Source organism: Pelophylax lessonae, assembly GCF_965119305.1.
Source record: "Pelophylax lessonae genome assembly, chromosome: 7".
Taxonomy (NCBI): domain Eukaryota; kingdom Metazoa; phylum Chordata; class Amphibia; order Anura; family Ranidae; genus Pelophylax; species Pelophylax lessonae.
In genome coordinates, this window is record NC_138774.1 from 59,934,445 (window position 1) to 59,958,666 (window position 24,222).

Here is a 24,222-nt window from a genome sequence, read left to right on the forward strand (position 1 = left end):
CGCCGTCCTGTGGACAGATTCTCCAACCTGAGCTGTGGATCTCTGCAGCTCCTCCAGCGTTACCATGGGCCTCTTGGCCGCTTCTCTGATTATTGCTCCCCTTGCCCGGCCTGTCAGTTTAGGTGGATGGCCATTCTCTTTCCATTTTCAGATGATAGATTGAACAGCGCTCTTTTTTTATAACCTAACCCTGCTTTAAAAACTTCTCCACAACTTTATCCCTGACCTGTCTGATGTTTTCCTTGGCCTTCATAATGCTGTTTGTTTACTAAGATTCTCTAGCAAACCTCTAAGGGCTTCACAGAACAGCTGTAGCTATACTGAGAATAAATTACACATAGGTGGACACCAATAATTAGGGGCCTTCCGCAGGCAATTGGTTGCACTAGATTTTCATTAGGGGTATCAGAGTAAAGGGGGGCTTAATACAAATGTACGCCACACTTTTCACATATTTAATGGTAAAAACTTTTGAAAACCATTTATAATTTTTCTTCCACTTCACAATTATGTGCCATGTTTGTCTATCACATAAAATCCCAATAAAATACATTTTTGGATGCAACATGCCAACAGCAAATGACAGTGATACTCACAGCTAAAGTATATGTATAGCCCAATTTATTTGTTTTGGATAGAGTACAAAATCCTGATCATATTTTCTTTTTCCATCTGTGGCCTAATGTACCACATACACTTGCCGTCTTAAAAACGAAACAGGAAGTGAGAGAGTAAATCTCGCTAAAATAAGAGCAATTACCATCTTAGGGCTGCTGTCAACAGAAAATTTGTCCCCGTTGGCAGATTTTTTTTCCTCTCCTCTTGGTCTCATGACAACTCTAAAATTTACAGTAGAATTACAGGATATACATTACTTAAAGAGGTTGTAAACCCACTTCACAAATTTTTACCTATTAGGTAAGCCTATATTAAGGCTTAATTATAGGTGCTATAAATATCTCCTAAACATGCACCGTTTAGGAGATATTTAGAGTGCATACTGCCGATGACGTCATCGGCGCATGCGCTCTGAAGGAACGACCACCCGTGCCGTTCCTTCAGAGCCCAGTGCAATGAACAGCGGCTCCCGCGCGCACGGGAGATGGCCAGAGGACGCGAACCAGGAAGTAGGACGGCCGGACATGTCGGCCGTCCTGTCGCTGAGGGGGCGGCAGGGCGGGGGCTTCGTTTTAAGGCAAGTACTTCATAATGAGCTAGTATGCGATGCACAGGGCTTTTTTTTCTCCTTTATTTTTGTGACTTTACTTCCTCTTTAACTAATCCTAAAAATGTCCTCTCTACCCTCCTAAATTCTGACTAATCTGTGTAGGAAAGATCTGTATGCTTACCTAATTTCAGGCTGCTCCAGTCACGTGATCTCCTCTGTGGGGGGGGGGGCAGGTAATGCCTGGGACCGCTGACATTACCCATTCGTTGTCAGCGCCCCCTCCCCTCCTCTGCAGCTGGTTGACATAGGTCATGTGACGATATTTCTTACACAGGTTGGTCAGCATAGGTGTTAGGAGGTGTGGGGGGGGGGGTTTAAAGATTAGTTAGATGTATCTCGGAATTCTGCTTTAAGATGTCCCCTAACTTTCTATCTTGAGGACAGTGGTCACCGAGACAAATAAAAAGGTAGATCACCCCAACGGGGGGCACATATTGCAATAAGAACATGGCAGGGGTCCAACTCTTGAATAAAAAGAAAAAAAATGCCTTTACACCAAAGGAAAGAGTCAGAAAAGCAGGACTGAGAAACACACCACTACACGGATTACTCACCCACAATGACTGGATGCATGAGAAGTTGCCCCACTAGACCACTGATCATCTGTGTTAGAGAGCTTGGAGCAGTCTAGGAGACAAATGAAAGGGGTAATAAAGATAATGGACAACAGAAACACAACCTAGAGGACAAATACCAAGGTCATTTATACGCTTGAAATGTTTTACCTTCCAAAATATTTGTAATTATGTGCAAATACTCATGATTCACACACTCCTACTGTGCTGGCCAGAATAACAGCTTAGACATTTGTAATACAGCTGTGAATCTATTTATCTGGAGCTCTAGTGTAAGTATAGCGAAAGTAAAACAAAAAACCTTAAGAGTGTATGGGATTTCTTTATTTTACAATCATTACCTACCTGCATCTGTCCCCCGCTGGCAGGAAGGCTGAGAACCGAGCGATCAAACACTACCGATCGCCTGGTTCTCAGAGCTCCCTGAGCAGACAGCCGGTGACTGTCAGTCCTGGTGCCCTGGTTGCTTGGATGCTGTGGACCAGGATGGGCATGCTGCCGTCTTGCAGGACTCTTATGCAGTGGGCCGAGCGGTCAATTGGCGTGCTCTCTTGGGCACCCCCTCCCCCCAAAACGCTGAGCAATTGTGGCTCTCTTGCACATGCCGCCGTGTTTAGGGCAGTGGGCGTGGGATGGGATAGATCATTCTCATAATAGCCATATATGAGGGGCCATTTTTTGGGCTAGTACTTTCTACCCCATTCCAGACGGGTGGTGCATGTTAAAAGGAGGTAATTATACCTTGCGCTTTTGCTCTTCGGCCCTTTAATAGGTAAGATTTGCCAAGCACTTTTTAAAAAGGATTTCTTCTGCTCCCTTCTTTTTCTCCATAGAGCCTCATACATAGCTTTTGGAACATACTTGTGCATGGGATTCTCTCCCCTGCTTATATTTTACACCAGCAGTTCTATTTGAGCTCATTTATTTAGAACTGTTTCGGCTATAGGGTGTTAAAGTTTGATAGCTTTGTGGTCTGAGCCTCCCCTGATGCCTGCCCAGCCTCCTCGGGCTGATTTGACCCTGGGTCGCTTCTCCTCTCCTGGCTTGTGAGCATACTGCTGGCTTGTGAGCATTCACATACTTGATTAAATATGGTCTTTTTAAGTAGGATTCCTTTTGATGGAAACTATGGGGGAGATTTACTAACACTTGTGCACAGTAGCCAATCAGCTTCTAACTTAAGATTGTTCAATTAAAGTGGTTGTAAAGTCAGAAGGTTTTTTATCTTAATGCATTCTATGCATTAAGATAAAAAAACATTCTGTGTGCAGCAGCCCCCCTCATACTTACCTGTGCCCATCTCAATCTAACGATGTTGCAGGAGAGATTCGGCTGCCCAGGACTCTCCCTCCTCATTTGCTAACACATTTGCTAGCTCCTGCTGCTGTCAAAATCAGTGAGCCAATGAGGAGAGAGGGAACGGGGCCTAGCTGCAGCTCAATGTCTGAATGCACACAGAGCTGCAGCTCGGATTGGTTACCCCCATAGCAAGCTGCTTGCTGTGGGAGCACTCCTCAGGAGGGAGGGGCCAGGAGAGCCGAAGAGGGAACCAGGAAAAAGGAGGATCCAGGCTGCTCTGTGCAAAACCACTGCACAGGGAAGGCAAGTATGACATGTTTGTTATTTTTAATCCCTTGCCGACCGCCGCAAGTACATATACTGCGGCGGTCAGCCCCTCACAGGCAAAGTAACGTACCGGTACGTCACTTGCCTTTGAGGCTCTCGGGAGCGAGCGCCGCCGGAGGCACCCCCCCCGCGCGTGTGAGCGGCGGACCCGATGTCCGCTGCTCACTCACGATCATCCGCGACAGCGGGAGAAAGGCAGGCGGCTGATGTAAACAAGCCGCCTGTCATTCTCCCCTGTGTAGGAATAGTGATCATACGGTTCTACTATGTAGGACCGTTGATCATTGTTCCTACACCTCAAGCCACAGCCAATCACAGTTAGAATCACGCCCCTAGGGACACACACCACCCCTCCCTCTCAAAAAAAGTTAACCCCTTCACTACCAGTGTCATTTTACAGTAACAGATCACCGCCATTACGCGTTAAATAAAAAAAAACAAAAATGACAAAAATCTTTCCCTTTGTTAGTAAACGCGATAACTTTTGAGCAAACCAATCAAAATACGCTTTTTGCGATTTTTTTTACCAAACATATGTAGCATAAAACAAATTGGCCGAAAATGTTAAAAAATTTTGATTTTTACATTTTTTTTTTTTGGGAATTTCATATAAAAAAAAATGTGAAAAATATTGTTATTTTTTGCAAAATTGACGCTTTTTTTTTTGTTTATAGCGCATCAAAAAAAAAAAAAAAAAAAAAAAAAAAAAAAAAAAATCGCACAGGTGATCAAATACCACCAAAAGAAAGCTCTGTTTGTGGGAAAAAAAAGGATGTCAAATTCGTTTAGGTACAGCGGCGCACGACCACGCAATTGTCAGTTAAAGTCACGCAGTGCCGAATCGCAAAATACCCCCTGGTCAGGAAGGGGGTAAAATCTTCCGGGGCTTTAGTGGTTAAAGAAAAAAAAAAAAAACAAGGAGACTTTAGTATCACTTTAAGCTTCGACAATAAAATCCAGAAGCTGATTGGTTTCTATGCAGAGCTGCACCAAATTTTGCAACCTCCAGTTTTAGTAAATCTCCCCCTATATGTCACACATACTATGTATTACAGTTGTATACAAATATTGTTCAAAATAATAAAAACGTATAGATCTTTCTGTTACCAGCACCTTGAAGTCTTCTGAAGAAGTCTGCGAAATGAGTTAAGACAGTATTGCTTTACCCCCATCATTCAGCAACATGTTATACCATCATGCAGTTGCTGGTTTATATTTATATCATTGAAGTAGGTGGGATATACAAGGTGTTCTGTCTTGTCACATGATCATTCTTAGTGGCTGTAATTGATTTCAGTCTTTTGACTGCAGTCTCTTTATCATGTTTCTAAATATACAAGGTCTAATAAATTATGTATTTTATATATATATATATATATATATATATTAGTGTCTTTTGTCCTTTCCTGAGGTTTTTTGCACCCTGAAAGTCTCACACTTTTCTACCAGTTGTTGTTTTGTATATACAGTGGGTACGGAAAGTATTCAGACCCCCTTAAATTTTTCACTCTTTGTTATATTGCAGCCATTTGCTAAAATCATTTAAGTTCATTCTTCTTCCTCATGAATGTACACATAGCACCCCATACTGACAGAAAAACACAGAATTGTTGACATTGTTGCAGATTTATTAAAAAAGAAAAACTGAAATATCACATGGTCCTAAGTATTCAGACCCTTTGCTGTGACACTCATATATTTAACTCAGGTGCTTTCCATTTCTTCTGATCATCCTTGAGATGGTTCTACACCTTCATTTGAGTCCAGCTGTGTTTGATTATACTGATTTGACTTGATTAGGAAAGCCACACACCTGTCTATATAAGACCTTCCAGATCACAATGCATGTCAGAGCAAATGAGAATCATGAGGTCAAAGGAACTGCCTGAAGACCTCAGAGACAGAATTGTGGCAAAGCACAGATCTGGCCAAGGTTACAAAAAGATTTCTGCTGCAATTAAGGTTCCTAAGAGCACAGTGGCCTCCATAATCCTCAAATGGAAGACGTTTGGGACGACCAGAACCCTTCCTAGAGCTGGCCGTCCGGCCAAACTGAGCTATCGGGGGAGAAGAGCCTTGGTGAGAGAGGTAAAGAAGAACCCAAAGATCACTGTGGCTGAGCTCCAGAGATGCAGTCAGGAGATGGGAGAAAGTTGTAGAAAGTCAACCATCACTGCAGCCCTCCACCAGTCGGGGCTTTATGGCAGAGTGGCCCGACGGAAGCCTCTCCTCAGTGTAAGACACATGAAAGCCTGCATGGAGTTTGCTAAAAAAACACCTGAAGGACTCCAAGATGGTGAGAAATAAGATTCTCTGGTCTGATGAGACCAAAATAGAACTTTTTGGCCTTAATTCTAAGCGGTATGTGTGGAGAAAACAGGCACTGCTCATCGCCTGTCCAATACAGTCCAAACAGTGAAGCATGGTGGTGGCAGCATCATGCTGTGGGGGTGTTTTTCAGCTGCAGGGACAGGACGACTGGTTGCAATCGAGGGAAAGATGAATGCGGCCAAGTACAGGGATATCCTGGACAAAAACCTTCTCCAGAGTGCTCTGGACCTCAGACTGGGCCGAAGGTTTACCTTCCAACAAGACAATGACCCTAAGCACACAGCTAAAATAACGAAGGAGTGGCTTCACAACAACTCCGTGACTGTTCTTGAATGGCCCAGCCAGAGCCCTGACTTAAACCCAATTGAGCATCTCTGGAGAGACCTAAAAATGGCTGTCCAACGTTTACCATCCAACCTGACAGAACTGGAGAGGATCTGCAAGGAGGAATGGCAGAGGATCCCCAAATCCAGGTGTGAAAGACTTGTTGCATCTTTCCCAAAAAGAATCCTGGCTGTATTAGATCAAAAAGGGGGCTTCTACTAAATACTGAGCAAAGGGTCTGAATACTTAGGACCATGTGATATTTCAGTTTTTCTTTTTTAATAAATCTGCAACAATGTCAACAATTCTGTGTTTTTCTGTCAGTATGGGGTGCTATGTGTACATTCATGAGGAAGAATGAACCTAAATGATTTTAGCAAATGGCTGCAATATAACAAAGAGTGAAACATTTAAGGGGGTCTGAATACTTTCCGTACCCACTGTATATCTTTGTGGTGCTTTTAATACCCACCTACACAACCTCGCCTAAAAACCTTAACCACTTCACCTCTCTGGATGGAGGGTTTAAAACAAGCTCATGGCTGAAGTAGTCACTGTGGTACCGCCTGGTCACCTTTAGGCCCCTTTCACACATGCGGACCGTTTGTCAAATTTTCATCCATCCATTGACAAATGAAAAACCGACATCAATGCATCCCTATGGAAAAACGGATGATCATCCATTTACATCTGCATCCGGCATCATCCTTTTTTGAAACAGATCAAAGCCCTTATTTTTGTTCCACCAAAATGTTTCTGCGTCTGTTTTTGCATTGGTGGTGGATGTAAAAAAAATTAATGAGAAACTGGTGAAAAACGGATGTAAACTGGTCAAAAACGGATATAAACTGGATAAAAAGGGAAATAAACTTCATCCATTTTTTTCTTTGAAAAAAAAAAAAAAGTGACAGAACTAATAAAATTAACGCTCTGCAAGTGTGAAAGGGGCCCACGGCCCCCTTTATACATGCGGACCATTTGTCCGTTTTTCATCCATCCCTTTACGGATGAAAAAAAAACGGACATCAATGCAGCTCTATGGAAAAACGGATGATAATCCATTTTCATCGGCATCCGTCAAAATCCATTTTTTAAGCAGATCAAAGCCCTATTTTTGTTCTGTTAAAAAATGGAACGGATGAAAAAACGGAAGTAAATGGACAAACGGTCCATTTTTACATTGGTAGTGACTATAAAGGAAACTGGTGGAAACTTTTTTCTTTTCTTTTTTTTTTTTCTTCTGACAGAAATCCAGTGCTGTCCTGTACACTCCGTAGCGTTATCTCAAACAACTTATCAGTAAGTGCATTAGGACAAGAGTTCTCTATGCGGACTGATTGCTGGACTACATCACCATTATGTTATAAAGGTGATGAAAGGTGAAAGTGTTCTGAAGCACCTTTGCTGCTCCTCCATAGATATAGCACAGTAATTGAGTGTTTTCATCCTAGGACAGTAATTGTGTTAAGGGCAGGTTCCCCAGGTACAAGAAAACAAATGCAGCCACCACATCTAATGACTTTTAAGCTGCAATACACAATTTTATTTTGGTTTTTAGGTTTAGGTATAACAAAATCGCTCACATACTTGAATTCACCGGTTCACCTGGAGCTCTGGAGGAAAAAATTAAAAATAATGACCATACGAGGTAACTTGTCCTTACCGCTGTTCCAGATCCTGCCCCAGGAGAAGTCGCTGATCCAGTGGAAGGAGGGGTGGTGGTCGTGGTTCCAGGCTGGGGTGGATGTGGGGGAGCAGCTGGTCTTGTGAATACAAAACGAGAAGGAGCAGCCTGAAAGCCAGGAATTTGCTGCCCTGCAAACAATTTTGTTAATAAATGTGTTAAGTCCTGGAATAAGATCATATGCTGAGGAAAAGAACACTATACAAAGTCTGCTTTCTTGATCTTGACACCAAGATCTTGACACTAAGATATCAGTGGCAGTAGAGTAAGTACACACAGTTTTAAGGCCTAACCTAGTTTTAGGGAAGCTGTTAGGAATGGCCATTTGTAAGAATCTGCCATTTCCACTTAACGTGGAACTTTACTCTCCCAATCATTGATTATTTTTAATCCTCATTGCTACTAGCATTTGTAAAAAGATGGGAAAGTATACGAGGGGGGTGTCTAAAAAGTTTGGTGAATGGTCCGATATCTCAATGGCAACATGGGTCAGGTGTGCGCACAATGCACATGGCTATCCAGAGATGTTGAGAAGAGCAACCTAGCATGGAGCACTTGGGACCGTCAGGGTACACTCACTGCGGGCAGTCAGAGGTAGGACCACAGTGCAATGGAGCAATGAGTGAACATCGAGTTCGGGGAAAACGGCGACGGAGACGCGTGCAAGTGTACGGGATGGAAGCTGTGAGCACAAATGTATTTAGGACTGGTTTAAATGCTTTCGCAACAGTTGGGAAAGGACTGAGGATGAGCCACACTGTGGTCGGCCATTGACAAGCAGAACCCCAGACATGATCAAGCAAGTACAACAAATGCTGGCACGAAATCGGCTACTGAGTCTACGATTGATGGCGGGGGAATTGGGCATTAGCAAGGAAACGGTACGTACTCTTGCCCGCCAAGATTTGTGTAAGCGGATGATCTGTTAACCGTTTGTGCCCCACATACTGACAGACGAACAAAAAGGAAAACAGATGGAAACCACTTCATTACCATGTGTGACCAGGATCCATCCTTCGACTATGCCATCCGTGTGCACCAATTCTTGGCTCAGCGCCTCATACCTGTTATAGATTCCTAAAGAGGCCTTTGCTGACAGTTTTCAGAAGCTTTATGAACGTTGCCAAATGTGCGTTGTGAAAGATGGCAAATAAAAAAAAGGTATCTTCTGTTTTGTTTGAAGGCCAATAAAAAGTATCTTCTGTGTTGTTTGAAGGCCAATAAAAAGTATCTTCTGTTTTGTTTGTTTTCCGATACCATTCACCAAACTTTTTAGACACACCTCGTATCATATTTAGGCTCCATGTACACGGGACGCTGGAAATGGCCGTTGAGGAGCAGTTGGGCATTTTTTCAGAAGCCCCTGAACCCATCTACATTTTATCTTATCTGTCCATGTACACATGGTCGTTTACAGTCATTTGCAGGCAGTTGCGTTCAGGGACTTTTTTTAGAACGCAATTATTTGCGTTCGAACGTGTGTTTCCCGGCGTTTCAAACGCACAAACGCGTCCAAACGCGATGACCCGCATTTAGCGTTCGCGTTTTTCCATTTTAAAGTGGAATAATTTTTTTGACCTCTAGGATTGGTTTTAAACACAAACGCCCGCTAAAAGCGGGTACAAACGCGACCGAACGGACGTTTCAAACGTCCTAAAAATTCCAGCATTCAAAGGGACTTTTAAACAACGTCCCGTGTACATGGAGCCTTACTTGTTTTAAACTTTTTTTTTTTTTTTTTACATTTCTTTAGTTACTTCCTGGTTTCTTGCCTGGGCAAATTATGTCATACATCCCTGGAGTCTTCAGAAGGGGAGGAGGGGTTCTCACAGCTAAGCACACTCTCCTGCATGCATGCTTGAGTCAGGAGCATATGGATTCTAGAAAATGCTACATGAATCATTTTCCCTCACACAAGATGGCCACAGCCAGAAATGCTAGGGGGTTGTTTTTTAAAGTGATTTCTTAACAAAATAAAGCATAGGAGACATGGATGGATGGGGGAGTTTGCTTTATTAAAAATGAATTCATACGCGTTGGGTTTTTGGTGCTCAGATGCAGTTAAGATCCACTTTAAGGTGAGCCCAGCAGTGTCAGGCTGTAAGGCCCCATGAGGATTGACCCGTCTCTTGCCTGAGCTCAGGGCTTGGAACATGCACTAGTGCCCTGTACTCACCTGAGGCAGCAGCCATGGCTTGCTGAGTGATCTGGTGAGAAATTGCCTGCATGAATTCAGGAGGTAATCCAGGCATGTGTATATGCGTGCCACCACCTGCAACACAGAAAACAAATTACTAGTACCGCGTTTATTGCAGGCAGGCATGCATGATAAAAAATAAATAAACAGGACACAGACAGTAATACATAATAAGAGGGGGGTAGGGATAGACCGATATGTTTTTTTCAGGGCCCGATACCGATATTTTGGTCACAACGTATCGGTATCATCCAATATTTTGTACATTTAAAGTTTTGAAAAATAAAAAAAAGACAATTTGTGACACAAATTTGGTACTGACATTTTTGTTTAATGCTTAATGGCTGGCTTGCTGGCACCCTGTGGTGGGTGGCTGGCACCCTGCGGTGGGTGGGTGGTTGGCATAAGGTCTGTGGGTGGATGGCTGGCTGGTACAGTGCCTGTGGGTGGCTGGCTCGCTGGTACAGTGCCTGTGGCTGGCTGGTACAGGGCCTGTGAGTGTGGGTGGCTGGCTGACACCGGCTGCTGTGGGTGTGTGTTTAGGGCTGTGATACACTCCGCAAGACTAGTCCTGACTCCAGACGAGGCTGTCCAAGGCGAGGGAGGCGGCCTAAGAAGGTAGGATGACAAAAATATCGACAATATCGGCCAGTTCCGGGGGCCGATACCGATAGATTGGTGAAAGTGCATATCGGCCTTGCCGATAATCGGTCTGCCCCTTGGAGGGGGCACTCTCCAGTTTCATAGCGCTTATATCTGAACATCTTCTGTTCTCCTCCTTGAGCTGATAGTAAATTATGCTTTGATAGCTGGCTACTTCTGGTATTCATAATGACCTCTTACACTCTTTTCGTTGCTTAATGGATAGGTTCACCTTTCATAACAACATGTTACACCCATATTCAGGCGTAACATGTTACTACTGCCGCAGCTGCCATTGTCAGTGTGCAAATGCCTGCTGGTACGATGTATGGCCAAACAGCTTACACACAGAGTCTGCAAGAGTCCTGCATTGCACCAGTGATCTGCTGGCTCCCATATAAAAAAAACATATTAATAAATTACCTTGACCTGCAAAAACATGTGCATTTATTTTTGTTATTTTTTTGAAAAGGTTAACTTATCCTTGAAAGCACACTCATACTTTTTTTTTTACCAAGTTTCAATCCTGAGGTTTTTTAAAGCTTAATGACCAATCTGTTTTAACAACATTACAGAGTGCTGTCAATTTAACATCTGTAGCTTGCTGACGGGAGGGAGCAAAGTGAATAAAGTAATGACCTATTATGTTTTGGAATGCTTCCGCATTGCCCAATCAACAAGTTAAAGGTGGGTCCAGCAATGGAGAAAAGTGAAGTCAATGACCTGGCTGTGCTGCATGGGGGGGTTAGCTGCATCACAAAACTGGCTGAACAGAATCAAGTGGCGGAGGTGCACACTGAGCATCGCTAAGCACAATTACCATATCTCACCTGCGGAGGTTGGTGGAATATTTGACGACCCACCGGGTCCTGATTCTGAAACAAAAAGGAATTCACAATGTTATAACTTGAAGCAAAGTATGGTGATGGATAAAGGGAGCTAACCAGATCCAAAGTCTAACCAGCTCACCCTGGATATTCATCATCATCATGACTGGCTCCACTGTCTGGTGTGTGATGCGTATAACGCGAGGGTGCGGAGTAGGAGTAGCGGTGGGAGGGGCCGGAGATGGGGTGGACTCCCCAGGAGGAGGGCCCTGGGTGTCACTGGCTCCACGAGCTGTGTCTGAAGTGCTAGTAGCAGTGGCTGAGGTTGTCGTTCCTTCACTTGTCTGACTAGCATGGGCTCCATTCCCTGTCATTGTCACTGTGGTACCGACATTAATCTGGAAGGAAAACAATTCCACATACACAATAAGCAAAAAAAAAAAAAAGTGGTTGGCCACACTATGGTGGCCTCTGCCATTCATGTGTACCGTCATTGAAGCTGTTACCGTAGTGACATTTCAATTAAGGCTTTGTGGACCTGTGGACCGAAGTATCATGCGGTAGAACTTACACAATAAATGCGGAAACGAGATGCCTTGCAGTAAAACAGATTTATACAGGGGGTCTGGACAGTATATGCGGAACTTGCTGCAAGGTCTACTTTAACAATGCAAGCCTGTGCGTTTTTGGAGAAGAGGAGAGGCAAGGAAAGAAAGAAAGAGGGAGAGGGAAAGAGACAGAGGGGAAAAGAGAATAAAAATGAGAAGGTAATAGATCATCTTACCTGTATAGGGATGGCTGCCTGCTGGAGCAGCATTGGACCTGTGTAGTGTGACATGGGTCGGACCACGTGCATGTGGCGAGGGGCTGCCATAGAAAGATTACACCGCAAATCAGACACTGCAACCAACGCGTTCCCTAGCAGCCGAAGACACTCGCCAACAAGATTTATAATTCGCTGTGCTTGTTCTCGTTCCTCCTATAGAAGCAGCACACAGAGACAGAGTCAAAAAAGATAATGTGACAGCATTTTACATCTAAAATGAAAAACAGACAAAATACAGGAAACACACAGATATGTATAGATGTGAACCACTCAAACAGACAGACAGAGTTATAATGGAATAAAATGAGTGTCACCAATAGAAGAAACGTGTTAAATTAACCACTTGCTTACTGGGTGCTTTTACCCCCTTCGTGTCCAGGCCAATTTTCAGCTTTCAGGGCTGTCATGCAACACTGTACCCAAATTAAATTGTATCATTTTTTCACACAAAGATTTGTTTTGGTGGTATTATAACACTACTGGCTTTTTTATATTTTGTTAAACAAAAAAAAATAATTCATAGTTTGGTATAAAAATGTTGCAAACGGGGGGCGTGGCCTGGAGCAGCATGGGTTAGGACGTGAGTGAGAGCAGCTCCGCCGACACACACTCCTTAACTCGTAAATCCTGCACTTAGCGATTCTTTACAGCCTCCCCGACACCTCCGCACCTGAAACCGGACTGTCTGCAGTATGTCCCCACCGAAGAAGCAGACAGACACTGCCGCCAAGCTTGATAAATATCGCCGCACGGACAAGGACCTCCCGGCTCCAGATGGCGCCCAGGCAGGACCGGAGACGAGCGCCATGGGCGCTGAGACAGCTAAGGTGCTGGAGGCTCTCTCTCAATGTCAGGCTTCACTAACCAGTAAGATCGAGGAGGTGAAAGCGGATATCTCCTTGATCAGACAGGATCTCCAGAGGGTGAGGGAGAGAGTGACCGAGGCTGAGCAGCGGATCAGTGCTGTGGAGGATTCCCTCCCACCTTTGCAAAACTCCTCAGACCATCTCCAGCTCCAAGTTACTCAGCTTATGATTAAACAGGATGACATGGAGAACCGACTGTGGAGATGTAATATTCGGATGATTGGACTGCCTGAGGGAGCAGAGGGGGCTCACCCATCAGACTTTCTTGAGCAACTCCTTATTGATACTTATGGGCGTGCGGCTTTTTCCCCGACCTTTGTAGTGGAGAGAGCCCACCGCCTATTTGGCAGACCACCGCCGCAGGGGGCCCCCCCTCGTACCTTCATAGCCAAGTTATTAAATTTTAGAGATAGGGATGCTGTGCTACGCCTCACCAGGGAGAAGGGCAATATCCCCTTCGGGAATAGCAGGCTTGCAATTTTCCCGGATTTCTCGGCGGATGTCCAGAAAAAACGCAAAACCTTTATTGAGGTAAAACGCAGGCTCCGCGTAAAGAACATTAAGTATTCCATGCTATTCCCTGCCCGCCTCCGTGTGGAGGGCGAAGACAGAGTACACTTCTTCGATGATCCGGAGGCAGTCATCTCCTGGTTGGAACATCTTGAGGCGCGGGGCTAGGTTTGCCTCATGCCTCAGTTTCCCTGTCGTGTGCTGGATCCTGGTTGTATTTTTTGAATTTTTGAATTTTCGGATTGTTTTCTCCTCTCCTGTGCTGGATGATACATTTGTTTATTTTTTGAGACCACCCAGATTCTTAACTTGTACTTGTAGATATGTTGGATGGAACCTGAGATGGTCAGGTATCACCCGGGTTCCCCGGTGGGGTGGCTGGTACCTCTCCCCCCCCCCCCTATGGATGTTTCTTTTTTCCCTTGTTTTTTTTTATTTATTTTTTTTTTTTTGGGGTATTTTGCCCATGGAGGGGGGGGGGGTTAAAATAAAGAAAAAAGGAAAAAAAAAGGGAAAAATTTTTTTCTTTTTGTTCTTTGTATGCTCCTTTTTAACCTGAATGGTCACATTTATTATTGTAATCTGGCGGAGCCATTGAAGTCTCTCACTTTTTGTCCTAGATACATGTACTGCTATCCAGCGAAGTTTCGCTATATGATTGCCTATGTTAGGCACATGCACCAACCATCCCTCTGCTACCGCCCTGCGGGACAGAAGGGACATCTCTCACACGTTTTTGTGTTGGATCCCTCCCATTTATCTTTTTTTTTCCCTGGGTTTTTCACGGGTTGATAGGGTGGATGGGGTTTTTTTTGGATTAAGAGCCCGCACTAGTTGGGGTAGGTGCAGGGCGGGGTGGGTGGTTGGGATGTCTTTATTGTCACTATATGTTTTTTCTTTTTATGTATTGAGGAATGAGAACTGCAATTTTTTCTCTGTGTTATTTTTCCCCTTCTTGCCGAGTGAAATTATATATTTTTTTATGTTCTTTACTGATATATATTTTCTTACAGTACTGTTTTTCCCTAGATATCAGAGCCGAACGGTATCCACGGAGCTCCTGCACGATATTATGCTGATTCCTTTGCATGGCGCACCTTAAACTCCTTACTTGGAACGTTCGGGGCATGAGGGACAGACTTAAGAGGTCAGCTGTTTTTGATGCCTTAAAACGCCACAGGGCGGACGTTATAGTTCTACTCGAGACCCATCTAGAAGGTACTCTTCAAAGGGCGCTGAAGCGCCCTTGGTTGGGATGGACGTTTCATTCCATGCACACTTCTCATTCCCGTGGTGTGGCAGTCTTGGTTGCCAAAGCAGTGCATTTTGAGCTCCGGGGGTCCCTAGTAGATTCGCAGGGCAGATATGTGTTTTTAGATGTACTGTTGTATGGTGAGCTTTATTTGTTATTAGCCTTTTATGTTCCTCCGCCGTTTTCGGCTTCTATACTGCACGAGGGCCTAGACTTCATGGTGTTGCATCCACGGGTTCCAGCGATCTGGCTAGGGGATTTCAACAACACCCTGAACCCCAGTTTGGACAGGTTGCATGCTCCCGGAGCCACACAGCCCCAGACACTGACAACTAGGTTTGCACGGTTGATGGAGGAATTTAATTTGCTGGACACTTGGAGGGTTCGTAATCCGTCATTAAGAGCGTACTCCTGTTTTTCTGCCTCTCATAATTCCATGTCTCGTATTGACTTTATTTTTATATCCCCCTTCTTACTCCCCAGACTTTTGGATGCGGGCTTTTCAGCCCGCAGTCTTTCGGATCACTGTCCCTATTGGGTTACGCTCCGGATTCACAGTGAACGAATCCGGCCAGCCTGGCGATTAAACCCGTTTTGGCTCTCCCTCATTCCTGAGGAGATTGACTTGGCCGCTAGGTGGCAACAATTTTTTGCCGATAACGTCGGCTCGGCCTCTCCCTTGGTAGTGTGGGAGACCTTTAAGCTCCATGCCAGATCGACATTAATGACTACCATCAATACTATTAAAGCAACTTCCGCTCAGGCGCATGCTGAGGCGATTGGAACCTTGGCTTCCGCAGAGGCTGCGTATATAGCTGACCCGACACCCACTGGCGCAGATCAATTAAAATTATTGACAAGGGTAGTGGAACAGCTGGAGTATGAAAAAGCCTGTAGGACCCTTTTTTTTCAAAAACAAAAGTTGTATGAGCATGGTGAACGGGCGGGTAAACTTTTGGCCTATCTAGTACATTGCAATGATAGGCCGCCGGTGGTGATCACCCTTCATCCTCCAATGGGACCCCCTGTGTCCGATCCCGGGTTAGTGGCTGACCGTTTTCGGGACTTTTTCCGTGACCTTTACACTTCTACAGCCCCGGCTGATGACTCTCCGATCTCAATGTACATGTCCCCGGACGTTCTTCCCCAATTGACGGACGAGCAGCTGGTGCTTCTTGAAGCCCCGCTGTCGCAGGAAGAGATTATTGAGGCTATGGCTAGATTTCCCAGGTCTAAGTCCCCGGGAACAGACGGATTACCCATAGAATTTTATTCTACATATTCTGAGGTGTTGGTGCCACACTTGCTGTCTATGTTTGAGTGTGCATTTGAATCCTACACACTGCCTCCTACTATGCGGGAAGCTTTAATTGTTCTTATCCCTAAACCAGGTAAAGATCCCCATCAACTCGCCTCTTATCGCCCAATTTCTTTGCTGCAAGTCGACGTCAAGATTCTGGCTAAAGTCCTCTCTATCCGCCTTAGCAAGGTTATTCTCTCTCTTGTTCATGCGGACCAGTCGGGTTTTATGCCAGGCAGGAACACCTCCTTCAATCTGAGACGTCTATTTATGAATTTACAGGCCGCTCACAATAACATTGGCTCAAGAGTCGTGGTGTCCTTAGATACGGCAAGGGCATTTGACTCAGTAGAATGGGGCTTCCTTTGGAGATGCCTGGAGGGCTATGGCTTTGGCCCCAACTTCATCCGGTGGGTACGGATTCTTTACCAGGCACCGGTGGCTAAAGTACTGGCTAATGGGAGGACATCGGCGGGGTTTTCTCTTACTAGGGGTACTCGGCAAGGTTGCCCCCTTTCACCCTTTTGTACGCGCTGGTAGCAGAGCCACTTGCGATAGCGATCCGGTCGCACTCCGATATTCATGGTCTCCGGGTGGGTATTTTAGAGGAAAAAATTAGTATGTATGCGGATGACACCCTGCTGTACCTGGCTGACCCGGGTACATCCCTATCGGTAGCCCTCTCCCTTATTAAACACTTTGGCCGCTTTTCTGGATTACAAATCAATTGGGACAAATCTCAAATTTTGCCCATAGATAATATTTCCCCCTTCCCTGTAAACCCACTTTTCCCTTTGCAGGTAGTCAATCGCATTAAATATTTAGGGATTCAGGTGACCAAATCTTCGATGGATTACATACAGAACAACATACAACCCTTGTTCATATTGTTAAAAGCTAAGACACAGATATGGGCGCGTCTCCCGTTGGGGGTTCGCAGCCGGATTAACCTCGTAAAAATGGTGTTACTTCACTAAGTTTTTGTACATTTTGTGGCACTCTCCAATTTACCTTCCCCTTAAGTTTTTTCTTCAGATAGAAGCTATACTTAAGCCCTTTATTTGGGGCACCAGTAGACATAAGCTGGCATGGCGGAAGCTTAAAAGCCCCGTAGACCTGGGTGGCTTGGCTCTTCCAGATTTCAATTTAAACTACCTGGCATCACAGCTATCCCACTTCTTTCATCTTCATAGTTTTGATAGGGAGAGATTCTTGACCCTTCTAGCCCCTGTATGGGCCCATGCATCAGTTGAACCTTTATCCTTGATTCTGGTGGGTGTACGGGGGGCTGAAACCCGTGGGGATAAGACCTCTATGCTGTATCAGTATAGGCGAATATGGGAAGTGGTGTCAACCAAATTGGATATACCCTTGCTGCATGCACATACGCCGCTGTGGCATAATACCAGTCTCTGTGAGTGTGCCTCTATTCCGGATGCACATGTGTGGGCCCATTATGGAATTTCCTATTTGGCTGACATACTTACCAATGGTGCTCTCCAATCTTTTGATGAGTTAAAAGGGCAATACGATCTCCCTAATCATATGTATTTTAGGTATTTGCAGCTTAGGCACGCCTTCGCAGCTCAATTTCCTTGCCCTATTCAAGAATTGACCTCGATCCCGGTTTTGGAGGTGGTAATGGGCTCTAAATCTAAACAACTTATTTCATATATGTATAATGCACTCCTTTTGCCAGAGTCAACGGTTTTGGCGTATGCCATCAAGACTAAATGGGAGGGAGACATCGGGACGCTTGAGGATAAGGAATGGGGGGATGCCCTAGATAACTGCAAATCGGTTTCCCCGAAACTCTCGGATCATCTGACTCAATTATATATCCTCCATAGAGCTTACCTGACACCGACTGTGGTGGCTACCTATCGTAGCGAGGCTACTGGTCAGTGTCCCATGTGCAGGGTGGAGCGTGGCACCTTTTACCATTTGCTCTGGACATGTACTGAGGTCCAGGGCTTTTGGGAGCAGGTGGTTAGATTTCTACATGATACCATGGGGTCCCCTTTGACTCTGGCCCCGAAATTCTGTCTACTAGGAATACCCCCTGACGCTAGTGTAGATAAATATACCACTCTGTTTTTACATGAGACACTGTTTCTTGCTAGGAAGTGTCTGGCCCGCCGCTGGATGAGAGATTCACCTCCATCTTTACGGGACTGGCTCCGGGAGGTCAATGTAACTTTGCCCTATAAAAAACTGATCTATTCCCATAGAGGATGTGTATCCAAGTATAATAAGGGATAGGTGGGTTCAGGCCCTGGAGACGTGTATGTCATCAGAATAAAGCCACATAAGTGACCTTTTTATTTTCAGTGAGCGTTGCAGTTGTATGTCTACACTCTTTGTGTTTCTTCTGCTTCCCTTTCTTCCCTAGGGATTGGACGATTCAGTATTGTATATTATTAGTAGTATGTACAAAATGACAGATATCAGTTTACTTGTATTGTGTTCCTCGGCTTCCTCTAATTGTAGTACAGGTTCCTTTTATGAACCTTTGTTTGACATATGTACCCTAGCCTGGTTTTCTCATTCCTTAAAATCTTAAGATGTGTATTGTATACTGTTGTATATTTCCTGTTTTGTTTCATTACAATAAAGACCTTGTTGAACTAAAAAAAAAATGTTGCAAACGGGTAATTTTTCTTCCTCACTGATATGCGCTGATGAGGCTGCACTGATGGGCACTAGTGAGGCGGCACTGATTGGTGACGACGAGGCACTGATTGGCAGCACTGGTGGGAACTGTTGGAACTGCACTGATAAATCAGTGTCCTGATCATCAGTGTAGATGTCCCTTTAACACAAGCTGGCTATCGGCTCTCTTCTCCCCTCCTCACACTGTCAGAGTGAGGAAAGGAAAGCCAATAACCAGCATGTGTTTACATTGGGATCAGCTGTCATTGGACACAGCTGATCACGTGGTAAAGGGCTGCTGTGATTGGCCCTTTTCCCTGATCTGTGATCACAGAGCGCGCCACCCACACACTGCAGGGGGGCGCACTGACAGTGCGATCACAGGAGGATGTCCATGGATGCCCTCCCAGCAAAGTAAGCCCGCACTGTCTTTCAGCTATAGCCCGGACAGGAAGGGGTAAATCAAAAATGTCCAATCAGACTATTTCCTAATGGATAAGTTTAACTTTTGTTAAAAAAAAATCATAAATGCACATCTTTAAATGGTACATTGCAGACTGTAAAGCATTGCACTGCAGACACTCCGTAAGCTGTCTGGCTAAACTTCGGGCAGGCAGTTAGTGACTGGCAGGAAGAATCAAACTTCAACAACACTTACTAGCACCCTCGCACTTTATTGAGAACTACAAGCCGTCAGCTGCAATGGCTGACAATACTTGTAGTCAATTTAGTCACGAGGAAATTAATGGAGCCCCGCACTGCTGCTTGGTTTTCAAATTGTGGCAGCGAGTGCAGGGAGAGGATTGAGTGGAGCACTGGTGACACGAAGGGAGTGCATAGGAGGAGATTACACTCTAAATATGGGTGTAATATGCTCCTAAAGGTGAAGTTAGCCTTTAAACCAAACAAGGAATATAATTGGCACCTAGGGGCTACAGCACCAGTTTTAGTTACATTTTCATAAATAGGTCCAACAGGCTGCTGCTATCAGTAATAGTGGATAATAAAATAAAGTTTGAAATAGAAATCAGAGAGGCCAATATGAAAACAAAAACAGCTCCCTCTCCCTTACAAAGGATCCCAAACTAGTTTTAAAGAATTAAGTGTCTACAAAAGCCTAGAGGATCTAAAAGATAGGCAGAAGTTGCTCCTACATTCTCATAAGTGCCATTGGTAGCACTGCTGATGATCTCTCGGTAGCGATCCATGAAGGGAGCCAGGCGCTCTTCCACTCGGGATAAAGACTGGAGGACCTCCACATACTCAGTAGGGGTGGGGTGGCTGCAGTGAGATATAAAGTACATTATTAGCAGGATTGTGTAGAAAAAAAATACACAAGACAAACAAAGGGGGTTGATGAACTCTAGGAGCTTTGAATCCTATAAGCAATCATAGGGTAGGAAGAAATCTTGTTACCTTGTCGGTGCTGTACCAGCTTGTCCCTCTGAGCTCTGTGCACTTTGGGATGGCATTTCCCGACTTCCAGATTCACCTTCAGGTCCTGTTGTTTCCATAGGTTCTGCAGTCTGATCATTACTAGGTTGTTGCTGCACAACAGGAAAAATTGCATTTTGGACTTTCCGTAAAATCCATTTCTCTGATGTTCATTGACGGACATAGCTTCTGATCTCCATAACCGTTGGGTTATACTGCCCCCTACAGGAGTAGGACAGGGCAGAAAATAAAAGTCTGGCTATGCCCATGGGCAGTCCCAGGGGGTATACTCCCGCTCTCTGCTATAGGCACTCAGTTTAGTTACAAGCAGTGTCAGAAGAATTACAATTCCACAGAGGGGTGTTTGCTATGTCCGTCAATGAACATCAGAGAAATGAATTTGATGGCAAGTCAACAATCCCATTTTCACTTTCGTTCATTGACAGACACAGCTTCAGATCTTCATAACTGTTGGGATGTCCAAAAGCAGTGTTAAACAGGAGGGGTGGGAAGAGCAAAAAATATTCCCAAGGCTAAACAGTAGCCAACCAGGCAACAGGAGCCCAACCAAAACAACTGGAGCCCACCTGAAAAAAAAACAATACACCCTTGAAGAGGACCAGGTCCTCTCAACAGCAGCCTGCAAAACCTTGCTGCTAAAACAAGCATCCGCAGATACCAATACATCCACTTTATAAAACTTTGTGAAAGTGTGCACCGACGATCAGCTGGCTGCCTTACAAACCCGTGTCACCGACGCCTGATGACGAAAGGCCCAGGGGGCATTAAGCGCCCAAGTAAAGTGAGCCTTGACAGGGAAAGGAGGAACCTGACCCCTGATGGAATAGGCCTGAGTCACTGTCTGTCTGATCCACCTGGAAATTGTCGCAGAGGAAGCAGATAACCCTTTTACGAGGCCCATCCGTGAGTGAGTCTGACTTCCTGAAAGACTCTGTAGCTGCCAGGTACACCCTAATTGCCAGGACCAAATTCCTTCGGATGTTTAGGCTTGGGACACAGGCAAGGCAACACAATGTCTTCATTCAAATGAAAATCAGAGACAACCTTTGGAAGGAATGACAGACAAGGGTGAAGCACCATCTTATCGCCGTGCATCACAGGAAAGGTGAACGATAGGATAAAACCGCCAGTTCCGACACCCTGCACGTAGATGTGATAGCCACCAAAAACAACAGAGACTGCACTGGAGGAACCAAATGTCAGACACCCTGAAGAAAGGTACGCACCAGGGAGTGTGTGGCCAAAGGTCTTTGGAAGAAGACTGCCAAAGCCGGCACCTGGCCCTTGATGGTTCTCAAGGCCAATTTTTTGTTCAAACCCCTGTTGAAGGAAGGTCAAGATCTGAGCCACCGAGAAGGAGCTAGAATGAACTCCAATAGACTCACACCATGCAATGTACATCTTCCACGTACGATAGAAGATCTTCCTAGAAGTAGATTTCCTAGCTTTTAACAGATAAACCTGAGTCAGTGAGGAACGCTGCGACTTGAGCCGAGACCCGGTCATATGCGACCTCGCGAGGCATTTAACTCGCAGGCCAGCCCCCGTCCAGTGGGGCTATGAAGTGGCCGACCTAGTGCAGAGCTGAGGTCTGCATGGGGTTGCTGGCCAGACTGGGGTGACCACTGGATCTAGATTATCCAGCCTGTCGTCCAGTCAGGCAGTTGATTGTAGATCTCCCAGGGAAAAAAAAACAAGGAGAAAAAATTTCTATCTAAAAAGAAAAAATTTGCCAGGACCCAAGATCAACAAGGTCCTTACTGCTCACTAGTCGAAAAAAAAAAAAACTAAGTGCCTATAGGAGAGAGAGGGAGTATTCCCCTGGGACTGCCCATGGGTGAAGCCAGACTTTTTCTGCCTAGTGTCCTACTCCTGTAGGGGGCAGCATAATCCAAAGGTTATGGAGAACAGAAGCTGTGTTTGTCAATGAAGGAAAGAGAAATATTACAGACCACAAATGCATAAATGTCTTTTCAGGCTACTACCCGTATATACAAAAAGATAAAGTACACAGAGCAGTGTGATCTCCATACTCACACTAAACCATGACATATGCACACCACAGGTATAGTGCACACAGCAGTGTTCTCTCCATCCTCAGACTACACCATGACATGTACAGTATGCACAGCACAGGTATACAGCCGTGGCCAAAAGTTTTGAGAATGACACAAATCTTAATTTACACAAAGTCTGTTGCCTCTTTTTTTATGGCAATTTGCATTTACTCAAGAATGTTTAAAAGGGTGATCAGATGAATTGCGATTAATTGCAAAGTTCCTCTTTGTCATGAAAATTAACTTAATCCCAAAAAAATATTTCCACTGCATTTGAGAAAAACGCTTCAGGGCGCCCAAAAAAAGTCCAGCAAGCACCAGGAACTTCTCCTACAGTTGAATCAGCTGCGGGATCGGGGGGCATCACCAGTGCAGAGCTTGTTCAGGAATGGCAGAAGGCAGGTGTGAGTGCACATTGAGGAGAAAACTTTTGGATGATGGCCTGGTGTCAAGGACAGCAAAGAAGCAGAGACTGGACTGCTGAGGACTGGGGTTAAGTCACTTTCTCTGATGAATCCCCTTTCTGAATGATTGGGGCATCCAGAAAAAGCTTGTCCAGAGAAGAAAAGGTGAGCGCTACCATCAGTTCTGTTTCATGCCAAGAGTAAAGCATCCTGAGACCATTCATGTGTGGGGATGCTTCTCAGCCAACAAGGGAGTGGGCTCTCTCACAATTATGCCTAAGAACACAACCATGAATAAAGAATGGTACAAAAATATCCTCCGAGAACAACTTCTTCCTACCATCCAAGAACAGTTTGGTGATGAACAATGCATTTTCAAGCATTATGGAGCACCTTGGCTTAAGGCAAAAGAGAGAACTAAATGGCTTGGGGAATAAAACATCGAAGTTTTGGGTCCATGGCCAGGAAACTCTTCAGACCTAAATCCCATTGAGAACCTGTGGTCAATTCTCAAGAGGCGGGTGAACAAAAAACCCCCCACAGTTTATGACAAACTCCAAGCATTGATTATGCAAGAATGGGCTGCCATCAGTCAGGATGTGGACCTGAAGTTGATTGACAGCATGCCAGAGTGAATTTCAGAGGTCTTGAAAAAAAAGGGTCAATACTGCAAAAATGTTGACTCTTTGCATAAACTTAAAGTGGAGTTCCGCCCCCCCCCCCTCCAAAAATTAAAAGTCAGCAGCTACACATACTGTAGCTGCTGACTTTTAATATGACTTACCTGTCCTGGAGTCCAGAAATGTCGGCACTGCAGCCAATGTTTCCATTGGCTGTCAGGTGCTGCCGTTGCCATCGCCGATACGGGAACCTGGCAGTGAAGCCTTGCTGCTTCAAGGCTTCACGGGCGGGTCCCTACTACGCATGCACGAAGCACGCTTCGCATTCGGATTGGCTTGGCGGCGGAGGGGGCCAAACTTTTGCCGCGGCGCCATTTCCAGGAAGTGGGGAAGGGTACCTGTCGAAAGTAAGTACCCGTTCCCCCCCTGAAAGGTGCCACACCACCGGAGGGTTAGAGGAAGCAAATGAGTGAATTTCGCTTTAATGTAATTGTCAATAAAAGTCTATGACACTTACAAATGCTTGTAATTATACTTCAGTATACCATAGTAACGTGACAAAACGATCGAAAAACACTGAAGCAGCAGGCTTTGTGAAAATGAATATTTGTGTCACTCAAAACTTTTGGCCATGGCTGTACACAGCAGTGTCATCTTCCTCCTCACACACTACACAATGACATGTATGCAAAACACGGGTATAGTACATACAGCAGTGTTATCTCCATCCTCACACTACACCATAACATAACACATTATTATATATATATATATATATATATATATATATATATATATATATATATATATATATATATATATATATATATATATATATATATACAC

General features: G+C 44.8%; 1 protein-coding gene across 2 annotated transcripts in view; it reads right to left on the reverse strand.

Moving 5' to 3' along the window:
• Nucleotides 1–24,222, reverse strand: part of BAG6 (BAG cochaperone 6) — a 63,690-nt gene that overhangs the window by 18,763 nt on the left and 20,705 nt on the right. For both annotated transcript variants that reach the window (XM_082264597.1, XM_082264596.1), the window contains 8 exons: nucleotides 20,257–20,387; nucleotides 19,995–20,121; nucleotides 12,219–12,413; nucleotides 11,577–11,832; nucleotides 11,438–11,482; nucleotides 9,945–10,040; nucleotides 7,748–7,899; nucleotides 1,783–1,855 (listed from right to left, as the gene is read on the reverse strand). In XM_082264597.1, the coding sequence (XP_082120723.1) occupies nucleotides 1,783–1,855; nucleotides 7,748–7,899; nucleotides 9,945–10,040; nucleotides 11,438–11,482; nucleotides 11,577–11,832; nucleotides 12,219–12,413; nucleotides 19,995–20,121; nucleotides 20,257–20,387 (1,075 nt within the window). The remainder of the gene's footprint in view (nucleotides 1–1,782; nucleotides 1,856–7,747; nucleotides 7,900–9,944; nucleotides 10,041–11,437; nucleotides 11,483–11,576; nucleotides 11,833–12,218; nucleotides 12,414–19,994; nucleotides 20,122–20,256; nucleotides 20,388–24,222) is intronic.